The sequence below is a fragment of the Equus przewalskii genome, chromosome 3 (genome assembly GCF_037783145.1).
Source record: "Equus przewalskii isolate Varuska chromosome 3, EquPr2, whole genome shotgun sequence".
Taxonomy (NCBI): domain Eukaryota; kingdom Metazoa; phylum Chordata; class Mammalia; order Perissodactyla; family Equidae; genus Equus; species Equus przewalskii.
This window is the reverse complement of record NC_091833.1, coordinates 28676569-28688839: the sequence shown is the minus strand read 5'-3', so window position 1 is coordinate 28688839 and position 12271 is coordinate 28676569. Positions and strand designations below refer to the sequence as shown.

Genomic DNA, 12271 nt, shown 5'->3' with positions numbered 1-12271 from the left:
ATATAAAGCAGTCAAAGTGTTTAATTGGGAGGGAGGGCACTGAGCAGTGTGAGGGAGGGACCGAGCCCCACCCGCTCAGCCCAGATGTACTTACCTTGTGAGATCTTGAGGCAGTTTGAATACACTGATCTAAGATACAACAGAATAGAGGCCGGCCTCGTGGCCGAGTGGTTAAGTTCGCACACCCCACTGCAGGCGGCCCAGTGTTTCGCCGGTTTGAATCCTGGGTGCAGACATGGCACCACTCATCGAGCCATGCTGAGGCGGCATCCCACATGCCACAACTAAAAGGACCCACAACTAAGAATATACAACTATGTACCGGGGAGCTTTGGGGATAAAAAGGAAAAAAATAAAATCTTAAGATACAATAGAATATATTTTTCTTAAGAAAAACTCTTTTGTCGAGATAAGGGTTATAAATTCTATAGATTTGGAGGTAAACATATAATAATTTAGAATTAAGAGGAGAGTACAAAGTTTGAACAAAGGAAGGGTCCAAATTTAAAGTATCCTTCTTCTTGAGCAAATAATTAATTTGGCCAGCAAAATATTGACCAGAGGGTTCCTCTGTGAATAGGTAAGAATGTTTTGCGTTCGGCATCTCTTTGTCTAAATAATTAGTCAAGTGCCAACTAATAAATAAAGTTGCTCTGGGATCTTATTTGCATTAGCCCAGGTTTAGCTTGTTTCTTGGCGGATAAAGTCACTCTAGGCCTTGTTCCAATGTCCACTCAGATTAAATCAGGACATCCAAACTGGTCCTTGCGTTCAAGTCCAGACGAAGGCTGAACGTTACTAGAATACAGTCCTCATTAGGTTCTAGGTCCCTGACAAGACTTTCAGGGGAAATCCTGCCGTTGAAAGGAGCTAAGCATGTCGTAATGTAGGTGCCATCGGCCCTCTTCCTACCGCAAGATGATGCTCTCAATTCGGTTTGAGTTCCTCTAGTCCTCGTCAAACCAAGCATGGAGGACTCTGTGTTTCATCCCTCATTCTGCTATTTTTGGATGTCTCATTAGTAAAACTTTCCAAACTCCTATTGTTCTTGAAACCCTAAAAAATCACCAAGTGGAACTGTGGCAGCACCCGACACAGGGCTCGTGCTGGGCTGAGGCCAGGGGATGCTGCTGAGGGTCTGGGGGAGGCAAGGGAGACACTGGAGGGAGACCTCAGAGACAGGAGAGGTAGCACTCCTGAAGGGAAAGGGGAAGGCTCTGTCAGAATAGGGCCTGGCTACATTTGGACAAGTATGTAGGACTTCGGCTATTCAGGGAGACTTGCCCTAATTTTAGCTTTATTCTTTATATTCTGGACTTTGCCCCTCATTGTGAAATTTACCTGTACTTCAAAGACCATGCGATAAAATGATTTGAACCCAGAATCACATTTGCCTTCACTCTCCCTCCCTCTCAGTTCCGGAGCTTCAGGACCCAGAGGGCCCCCAGGAGCCCCAGCCCCTCTCTGTGGGAGCCCCTCGTTGACCAAGCAGGCAGAGCTGCATGACTGGAGGCCTCCTATCTAGGGCTTTTCGGGGTGTCTGGGCTTGGGTCCAGTGTAACCTTGACACTAGTAGGGGCTCCTGAGAAGCAAGGTGGGGAAGAAACACTGGGGCTCTTGTGTCTGACCAAGGGCACACAAGGGCAGCCCTGGGACCACAGGGAACACTCTCCCACCATCTGCCAGGCTACCTGGGACAGTGGAGCCAGGACGGATTCAACGCTGTGCTCCCGATGCCCAGGCTAAACCCCGAGTCCTAAGCAGCAGCATGTTTGAGATGCAATCACAAAACCAAATATTTCACCCAGGACATGGAAAAAGCATGGATCACCAGAAAGCAAAGAGTAAGCTACAAGCAGAAGCAGTGAGGAGACGCCAAGCTTGGAACAAGGTTTTACTGAAACATACCATGCCAATGTGCTCACTCCATTGGGCCCCCAGTTTTTTTTCCGTTCACATTGAGGTAACATAGGCACTTTTGAGAATAAGAACGTCACCACGGGGATACAAGTTTTCCAAAATGTTTTCATTTTCTGAAATATTTGACTGTTTCACTGATAAACTAAAAAAAGAGTATCACTTGTCTTAATTTTGTTGTATCTTTTTTGCAGCCTTATGTCCTGTAAGATTAACTTGCTTGAGAGTAAAGTACCAAAAGTTAATGGAGGGGCCTTACGCAGTAAGTTTCTCCTACGCCAACCTTCGCTATTTTTGAATTTGTGGATTTAGAACAAAGTTACAAATGTGTTTGTTATTTATTAGTAAGGCACTATAAAATTTAGTTTTTTCTGAAGTTTGTTGAAAGAACTGAATGGATATTGGTACTCTTTCAGTTCAAGCATTATAGACAATGCTTTTATTCATCTACAATTTGGGCAATTGCTTCTTTCAAACATGTCTATTTTTAAATGACTTAGTGCCCACATTTGTTAACGTTTAAAACACTGACAACGCGCGAATCCTCTCTATCTGCTCTTTAGCCCGCTCTCTCGATATGTAAACTAAGCGATCAGTGTATCTGCTAATCAATACGGTTCACACAACCGAGAGAACTCTTTGGATTTGAACACTGCAGAACAAGGGTATTGAGTCAACTCTTTTTGGCCATAAGAACATCATATTAGCCAGCATCTTGCTGAAGAAACTAGATTAAAATTCATGTCATTTAACAGTCTTTTAGATGTTGGGAGTGAGTATGAAGCCAAAAGATTAACTATCCTCTCCTAGTGTCAAATTTAATCAGTGGCACTTTAACACCCTTCAGATGAGAACACACACACGTTGTGAGATAGAAGGAAAATAAAAGTGCATGATTCGTGAGATTTCAAAGCCTTGATCCCTAAAGTTACATCCCCCAAAGTTACATGTTGCTCCTTCTCTTTAAGAGCCTTCCAAGGACGAGCTGGAGAAGCATTGCTTTAAACATACCAGATAGTAAGTGCTCTTCAGAGTCAATATTAGATAGCAGACTTTGATGAGCAGGTTTGGACTGGAATTGAGATAAATATTCTAAAATTGAGGCTGGAAAGGATTCCATGAAAACATCACCCTGTTATTTGCCACTATTACTAAAACAACGTCACAACTAGACTGACAATGATACATTTTCCCCTAATCAAAAGTAGCTTCAAACCTTACTCAGCATCTTTCAGGTAAGTCTACAAAATTTTTCTACTGTAATTTTCCCTTTTATGGCAAGGGAATCAGAAACACACAGATTTGGCTTTCCTGCAAGTTAGTGACTGAGCAAAGAATGACTCATACTCTAACACTCTTATTTTTGCTCTTAAACCAGAACCACATTATTTACAAAGATAAAAGGCCTATTATAAAATGGTAACATTTGGCAAATGCATGAATTAGAGTAATTTCCTTTAAATAAATTTTCCAAAAACTTAAATCCTAAGGTGTAGAGTTTTTATCAAAATAAAAACTTCACATCAAAATAGAAACTTTGGTAATGGAGTGTCTTTTCATTTTCTATTAGAAAAACTGTCAGCATATTTTATGAACAAAGATAAAACAATAATGAAAATAACCAGGCACTGTGCGACTTTCAGAAGATGACGCGTTTGTGAAAAGTTAAGGAAACAAAATAAGTCACATTATGAGTATGTTGAAGAATTCACACAAAAAAGTAGAATTCTCACTTCTCTTTAATCACTGAATTTCAGTTTTTACAAATATCTTAGAACAATTCAGATAACTAAGGTTTGGGGGGAACAGTTCTTTCTTGTAAATGAGGAACTATTACATGCTCCATTTTTCTGTAAATAACTCTATTGGCTGGATTAACAAACATGGCCACAGAAACAATTGTTTTTAAAGCCGCAGATCACTGCATTTATATTTACAAAAAACATAAACAGACATGCATTTCTCCTTTACTAGGAGGACTTGAATAGATGTTTGAACATTAAGGCAGTGACAATTCTAAAACAATGAAATGCTAAGTTAAGGCTTTATGTTTGTTTTGAAACCCATATTCATAGGCAACTGTGACCAAAGCAAACGTTCATCTACCAGGTTGAGTTCATCTGCCCAGGATATGTTATTTACCCATCTCAGCAATGCTCCTACGGGATAGGAATTAGTAGCAACACCATCAGCTTACTTTAATGAATTATTAGTCCTCTCCTTAGATTTTATTTTGAGGATTTAGTCTTCAGCAACACAAGCATGCGCCACAGAAGGAACAGAGCATTTTTTTCTTTTCGTAAACTTAGAAAACTTACAGGCTGTACTGATTTTTACTTGCCTGAAAGTTGGCCAACAATCAAGAATTCAGGATCTCCTAAATAAAGAAAACCCCAAAAGGACCCTGACCATACGCCCATCTCAAAACACAGATGTTCTTGATTATTGAAGCAACTGGTCTTCACCTCGTTTTCCTTGAAGAAGACTGTTTGGTATCAGCCTCTCTAAACAGACAAATAAATAAAGCAACAAAATGCAGAATAGCCTATTTTACATGAATCTATTCTATAATTGCTCTCAAGGCACAAATACCCTTGCTAGACCAATGTCCTTCCTTAAGAAAACGATGAGAGGTGGATGGAGGGAAGATTCACTTTAATTGTTGATTGCACTCTTGCCCTATCAAGCTTATGCACAGCAGTGAAATTTAGAGGGGAATGTCCTTTTCTCTTTGCATTATTTTTTCTAACATTGAGAGCGACAAAACTCAGATCCAGCCTGTCGGTGTCCTTTGAGAAGCAGCTCTGGAGCTGCACCCTGGCCTACTGCAGAGAGCATGAGGGACGTTTGGGGGCACGCTCCCTCCAGCAGGAGCTAACAGGCATGATTCCACAATCCAGCATTTCCATGGTTGGGAGGACTTACTCTTATTTAGACCAGAAGGATCGCTATTTACGCTAAGCGCTTGCCACTACTTCTTTAAGCAGTAATTTTACAGCAACATGTGCCTTGTGAGGAAGGTACTGTACACTTACATGGGTATCAATAATAGTTCATGTAAAGAAGGAATGGCAATGAGTACATGAAAGCTGTCTCAAAAGCTAAAGATGGCTGTAGTTTTCCTTTGTGTCTTCAAATCAGAAAAGAGTGAGATGTCAAAGCAGATGAAGCTGCAGGCAGCATGAGTCTCAAACCATCTAAGCACTGGTGTTTCAATCTGATGGTGCAGCAGCAGAAGTCTCTAGATACTACTATCAGAAAACAGGAATTTCTCACAAGCACTGTCAAAAATATTTTAGGTACAAATTTAAGTTAAGCAAGTCACACTTTGACTAAAATGTTTTGAAGATTTGAAAAGTTTGTACCCTAGTACCTGGTAAGCTTGGCTTCAGATAAATAGTTAGATGGGTTTTAAAGGTGAAATACATTTTTTTTTTAAGATGAGAAGACTAGCTGTGAAACGGCAAACGTCGGCAACACAAAAACAATCATTTTCAGGTCAACATCTTACATTTTATAATACACTCACATTTATACACAAATTTCATGTTTACACATACAAAAGGCAAAGAACCTCGAAGAATTGAAGTAACTGCGTCACAGACTACATTCAATAGAGTTAATACTGTTGTCCCCATTCTCCAGTTTCTAAATCCAGAAGGAAATCGTAAACGCCATCCCACACGTGGCCTCCGTTGTTAGAAGCTGGAGACTGTGTGTAGTTCTGCACACGTCTGGGTTTCCACAGAACTGAACTGAGATTCCATTGTGTTCCAGGCCAAATCGGCCAGAAGAAAGTCGTCCATTGCCGTTTGAGTTTCATTGCTGGTGCAGAACAAGCTCCCCAGGGCTTCAAAGCCAGAGCTCATGGTCTGTGTTTCTGTGCTGTTCAACTGAACTTTGCTCTCCAGAGCAGGCATGTTTTTAGCAGCGGAGATTCCTTCGGTTTGGGTCTCTGTGTCAGATGAATCAGTACTCATGGAAAAGCCGGAGTGTTTCAGAATACTTCCCAGAGGCAGATGAGGGCTACTGTCTAAAAAGAAGTTTAAGTCTGTCTGTGTCTGCGTGTCAAACATTTCAAGGCCTAGGAAGTTAGAAGTCCCCCTACAACCGTAGGACTGGGCAGAGGTGTCTGCAAGCAAGAAGTCAGTTTGGGTCTCTATGTCCAGCGATTCCAAGACTGGCTCAGTGGCCATGGTGCCAAGCTCACTCTCTTCAGTCTGAGTCTGGATATTTGAGGCCGAAAAGAACTCTTCAATATCAAAATCAATTGCAGGATTCTGTGTTGGGCCAGACGGGAGCTGGGTGTCAGGTCCAGTACTTGTGTCAGACAAAAGACTACGGTTGTCCAGTGTTTGACCAGGCAGATTACTTGACAAGATGTTTTCTAAATCACTTAATAAATCTATGGTTTGGGTCTGGTTATCTGTCATGTTCTGTGAAGGCAGCATACTATTCTGCACACCGAAGTTTACAATTGGTGTGGATTTCTCACTATCTTGATTTAGAGTCTTAGGCTGGCTCTGCGCTAACAAACCGTGAGTTACGGTCTCTGCTGCTAAGCCGCCGCTTACAACACTGTCTGTAGAAACACCGTATGAGGAATGCACGCTCTCAAAAATGTCTCCACACATTACAGCTTGGGCCATCTGTACTCGCTCATCTGCTGGACTTTGCATTCCACTGGTTTGAGTTTCTCTGGAGATCCCACCTGACTGGAAACAGGCATCTACAAATGCATCAGTCTGAGCCGCTATAGATGAGGTTACTTTAGAATTGGGCAAAAATGTTTGAGTATGAACACTAATGGGAAGGGAAACTTGAGAACCAAACGTCAAATCAGTTTGAGAACAAGACGATACGGAGGAATCAGGGCTGGCCCACTGTGCAGAAGGTATGAAGTGTTGTGTGGCATAAGATAGATCTGTCTGTACATTGATTGAAGAAATGCTGTTCTTTTGACATGTGTTCCCTGGTTCCTGTAAAGGATCAGACGGACTTTTACCCAAGTTCACTTGAACACCTATACTAATTGGCTCAACACCAACAGGATTCACAATTTTTGAAAGAGGGAGGCTCTCCTTAAGAGAGCAAGCCTCTGAATCTAGGCCAAGGATCAGGGTTCCTATTGACAAGGGCAGTAAGTGCACGGCACCCGGGGCAGAGCCCTGATGATCGACACCGAACACCACAGGCTGGCCCGAGGAGTCGGCTGTAGGCACAAAGACAGGCAGAGGAGAAAACTGCATAATGGGGAGTTTAATCAAAGCCACTTTGGGCTTTGGTAAAAGCAACTTCTGAGGATATCTCGGAGGTGTTGTAAGAGGCTGCTTTCTGGCATTAGAGCTGCAAGAGTCTTCAAAGGAAGCGACTAGCTTTATTTCTGAAGTTTCTAGTTCTTGAGCGTCTGGTCTCGGGGCTGGTTGGTTGTTCAAGGACTCAAGGGTCTTACTGGACAACTTCTGGTTGTGCAGACAGTTTTCCATTTTCCTTTTCTTACTAGGTGGATCCCTGAGAACAATGACAGAGTAAAAAGAGAAAAGCAATTTTAAACTGCAGCTTTCTTCAACCCTGGCACTGTATCTTCACTTACAAATGCTATTTTCCACATCTACAGTAGCGGTCAGATTCAACCCAGGGAAGAGAAATCCATTCTTCCTAACTCTTCGAGAACTGGGCCTACTATACGGAGGTAGAAGTTCAGAAACATGCAAACAGGGAAGGAGGAAGCATACCTTCTTTTGGGTAAAGCTCTAAGTACTAGAACTCAACTTAGATCTGTAAGCATAAGGAAGCTAACAGATTATACAATGCAACTGTTATCATTTCTAAATGGAAGTTATTACTCCAAATATAAATTTCATCTTTAAAATGAAGTAGAGTTGCACTGATAAAACTTATCTCTTCAACAATCTAATATCTCTCTAGTAGAAAATGCTGGAAGTTGAGATTTTCAGTTGGGAACAATAAGAGACCCTCAAAAGGAGTTAGGAGCAAGAATAGGGAAGAACAATTGGGTCAAGAGATGCCGAGCCCTTGCTAGTGCTGCTGCCATTTCTGCAAGCTCCCTTCTTCCATATCACCTTTGCTCCATTACTCCAGGCAGGTCCACTTGAAACTCTCCCCACAGCTGTTGACCTTTCGGCCACCGTTTCTTCCCCTTTACCTGTGTTCTGCGGGGATCTCATGGCCAGTTCGGTAGACGTGGGACTGTAAGGCAGTTCTGCTGGCATAGGGACAGCCACACGTGCACTGGAAGGTCTTGCCGCAATCCTCGGCGTGCCTTTTCAAGTCCCATTCAGTGCCATAAGAATTGCTGCACTTACTACATTTATGCTTCTTTTCAGCATGCATTTTCATAAAGTGCTAGGAAGAACACAGAAGAGACTAAAACGAAAAACTGCAAATGCTCAAAACATTTAAAAAACCATGAATATAACCAAATTAACAATGATTTTACATGATAAAATATAGCAGTCCAAATCAAAAGAATGTAAAAGCAGGCAAATTGCAGTTGATCACAGGCCTCTCCTCCCTATCACTCTCACTCTGTGAAAGTGAAGAGACTGTTCTGGAAACAATCCCTCGCGCCCACCATTCAGGTTTCCATCTGCTGCAGGCAGAAAACAGTTTGCCATGCTCTGTCCAGGACCCTCCAGCAAACCCTCAGGGAAGATTCAAGCTGCCAATTTCTTCCAGTCCTGAGCCGCCTCTGTCCCTAGTCCCTCCCCTTAAGCAGCTGCTTCTGAAATTCTTCTTGCCCAAATTCAGGCAGTTTCCCCGCTCCCCTGGGAGAACAATTCCTTTGTGCCTTTGCTCTCTGACCTTGGAGGCATACAGATTCGCCCTGAGATCTGGAAGTACACATGTTCTCATTCTTTGATGAACGGGTCTCCTTTTCTTTGTCTCTGAATCCACTTCTGGACATCTTCCCCTCCAGAACAAGCCCTGCGGCTCCTTCCATTGTATGACACCCTACTCACTTTTGCCCAACTGAGGGACTCTTGGCTGGCTGTCCTCACAAGCAGCTTTCTGTTCAATTCTCTAGTTACGTTTGTTAAGTAATTAGAATGCACATTAAGTTATAACTTCCTCATTTCATCCTCAGAGAAGTATACTTAAGACAAGTAAAATACCTGTTTTACGAGAGAAAATTGAGAAAATGGTCTGTCAGGGCCTCTAGGGCATCCTTCAATTGGACAACAGTAGAATTTCGGTACAGTTTTCAAATCTTTTCTTATTGTTGGATTTACTATGCCATCCTGCAAAAGAAAAATTACTTTAAATAATTATTTTCAAAAACCCAATAGAACAGGCTGGGAGAAGAAACAAGGAGTGACTAAGACAGGCACAGGAGATCTGTTTAGGGTGATGAAAATATGCGAAAGTTGGATTGTGGTGATGGCTGCACAACTATGTAAATCTACTAAAAAGTAATTGAATCATTCACTTAAAACAGGTAAATTTTATGGTGTGTAAACCTTAGCTCAATAAATCTGTTAAAATTTTTCAAAAAAACAAAAAAGCAAACGACGTTATTTAAAAAATCTTCTATGTATTCCTTTAAAAGTTCTCCTTCTAAACTTAAAATCTCTGCCCTTCAAGCCAGCTTCTCTATTTGTAAGCGGTATATTTACAGTTTCTCAGGCTCAAGATTTTGGTATCATCCTTAGGTCTTCCCTTCCCTTTGAGCCCACCCCCAGTGAATTAGTGTGAGCCCTGGAAAAACCTCCTTTGACTATGGTCTAGGCCTTCCTGATAAACAGCATTGTGACTTTCTCTCATCATCAATCACATTACCCCCTAAAGTAGCTAAAACTTGTCAACACAACTTTTATATAGCAGCTTGAATACAGGCACCATGCTATGTCTGAAATTTAATAATCCTTATAGTGGCCTGCACTGACAGCTTTCACGACTGTGTCAGGCACTGTTCTAAGCACTTTATATATATTAACTCATGTAACTAACAATCCTTTGTTATTAGGCATGTGATTGACTTTTTGGCCAGGAGTTTTAAAATAATTAGTGAGTTAATTTAGCTTGATGTGCTCTGTCTTGTTACCCTTGATGAGCCCACATACCTTAGGTGTGAGACACCTATGACCTCCAGTTTAATTCTTGTCTGGCTACGCCCAGCTGGCCCTAACGCAAGGTAGGGGGTGACGGACCTCTCTACAGGTGACTGGAAACAATTGGACATGCGCTCAGGCCTCAGCTGTTGCCACAGCAGCACGCAGATATTCTGGTCCTCTGGTGTTCTGATGAGAAAGGATTCATTACTTTTGGAACACGCCCACCTCCTTCTCTACCATCAGTGTGTACCCAGAGAAGTGAGAAATTCATAACCATGTAGCTAACACTATCTCCCTTTGCTTTTCCACTGAATCTCAAGAGGAACCTGTTGATCTTGTTGAGTCTGTGCCCACTCATTTAGAGGGGAAAATAAATTATTCTTGTTTTATTTTTAAAGAACAGAATTTATCATTCAATGATATCATATTCAGTCAGCTATTCCTCCATGTATTCCACACTGGTCCCTCCTTTTACAATCCTTCCTCTTCTAATGTTATAACAAATTCAACAATCCAAAAAATTATTTGTATGTACGACCTAATGGTATTTTTTAAAAAAGGTATGTATACTAAAATCCCAACTCCTCATTATGCCTCCAATCTACAATTATAACCACATCTTTTTCTGTTCCCTTTTCATACCCTACCCTACTCAGCCTAACACTCTTCCCACCTCCAATTCCATCCTCCACATCCATTCTTGGATGACCGTCCTTCTTGAAGGCCCAGTTTGTCCCACATCCTCTCATCTCCTCCCTTCAGGCAGAATGCAATGGTGGAAACAGCATGTATGAAAGACCTGTAAGCCATTTCTACCACTGACTAGGGGTGTGGCCAGGGACAAGGTATTTAACCTCTCTGAGCCAGCTTACTCATTTCTTTGTTTTTTTAGCTAAGGAAGATTTGCCCTGAGCTAACATCCCTTGCCAATCTTCCTCTTTTTTTTGGGTTGCTGCCACAACATGGCTGATGAGTGGTATAGGTCCGTGCCTGGGTTCCGAACCCAGGAACCCATGCCGCCAAAGCAGAGCATGCTGAACTTAACCACTATGCCACGGGTCCAGTCCCTACTCATTTCTAAAACAGAGAGAACAGTTAACTCTCAGGATTATCTTGTATTGTATTAGCATAGAGCCTAGACCAGATCACATTCTCAATAAACCACAGTCCCTTGTTCAGGCTCACTACCCACATCTATAGATCTATTCCTTGTCTAAATTCCAAGACGGTACCTAACTTAAGCTATCTTAAATACTATCATTTTCTTCCAGAGTTCTTATTTCCCTAAATTTTTTTTTCCCATAAGAAAAGCAAATAACTCTGTTAATCAAAGACGGTACCTAACTTAAGCTATCTTAAATACTATCATTTTCTTCCAGAGTTCTTATTTCCCTAAATTGTTTTTTCCCATAAGAAAAGCAAATAACTCTGTTAATCAGTATTTATTTACTCTCCTCCCCAAAGCCCCAGTACATAGTTGTATATCCTAGTTGTAAGTCCTTTTAGTTCTTCTATGTGAGCAGTGCAAGAGCACGGCTACTGACAGACGAGTGGTGTGGTTCTCTGCTTGAGAACTGAACCCGGGCCGCCAAAGTGGAGTGTGCTGAACTTTAACTACTAGGCCGTTGGGGCTGGCTTCCTAACTAAATTTCTTAAGGGTAAAGACTGCTTTATACACCTCTTGGTATTGTCTTCACGCTTAAAGAGAACAATTGCACACTAAACGCGGAGCATTTTTACAAAGGCAGTCCAGTGTAGGGCAGTGGTTCTCAACCCTGGCAGCCTATGAAAATCACTTGAGGCACTTAAAAAAAAATACCTATGCCTGGGCCCATCCTCAGGTATTCTGATATAATTAGTTTTGAGTAGGGATTAGGGATCCACGTGTTTGGTTTTAAAATCTCCCTGGATGAACCCAATGTGTAACTTAGCTTAAGAACGGTGGTCTAGTGGTTAAACCATGGGTTCTGGAATATGGACTGCCAGTTTGAACTCTCCACCTTGCCACTTTCCCGTGACCTTGGGAAAATGAACTGTCTTGGTTTCCTTATCCGTAAAGTAGGCATCGTAATAGGATCTACGTCAGGGTTCTTGTGAGGACCTGGTAAATAACGTCCGGGGTTTAGAACAGTGCTTATCGCATAGCTACTCAGTTATTACAGCTATTAGTTATCTGCTATGGAGATTTTTGTTTCTTCTTTTGCTTTTTGCCAACCAACTTAATGCCAATAAGCTAAGCTAAACTAGTACTTTACATTAAATATTGTCTTTGTGAATGT

At 41.7% G+C, this 12271-nt stretch overlaps 1 protein-coding gene across 3 annotated transcripts in view; it reads right to left on the bottom strand.

Moving 5' to 3' along the window:
- Window positions 1-12271, bottom strand: part of ATMIN (ATM interactor) — a 28670-nt gene that overhangs the window by 10310 nt on the left and 6089 nt on the right. Inside the window, exons 2-5 of one of the 3 annotated variants that reach the window (XM_070612356.1) lie at window positions 10002-10178; window positions 9054-9179; window positions 8084-8283; window positions 3639-7428 (exon numbers count right to left, since the gene is read on the bottom strand). The exons of 1 other annotated variant lie outside the window; for it this stretch is intronic. In XM_070612356.1, coding sequence (XP_070468457.1) covers window positions 10125-10178 — 54 coding nt within the window. In that variant the 3' untranslated portion in view covers window positions 3639-7428; window positions 8084-8283; window positions 9054-9179; window positions 10002-10124. Of the gene's footprint in view, window positions 1-3638; window positions 7429-8083; window positions 8284-9053; window positions 9180-10001; window positions 10179-12271 lie in introns of those variants that run through there. One more of the 3 variants, XM_070612355.1, reaches the window with a different exon arrangement.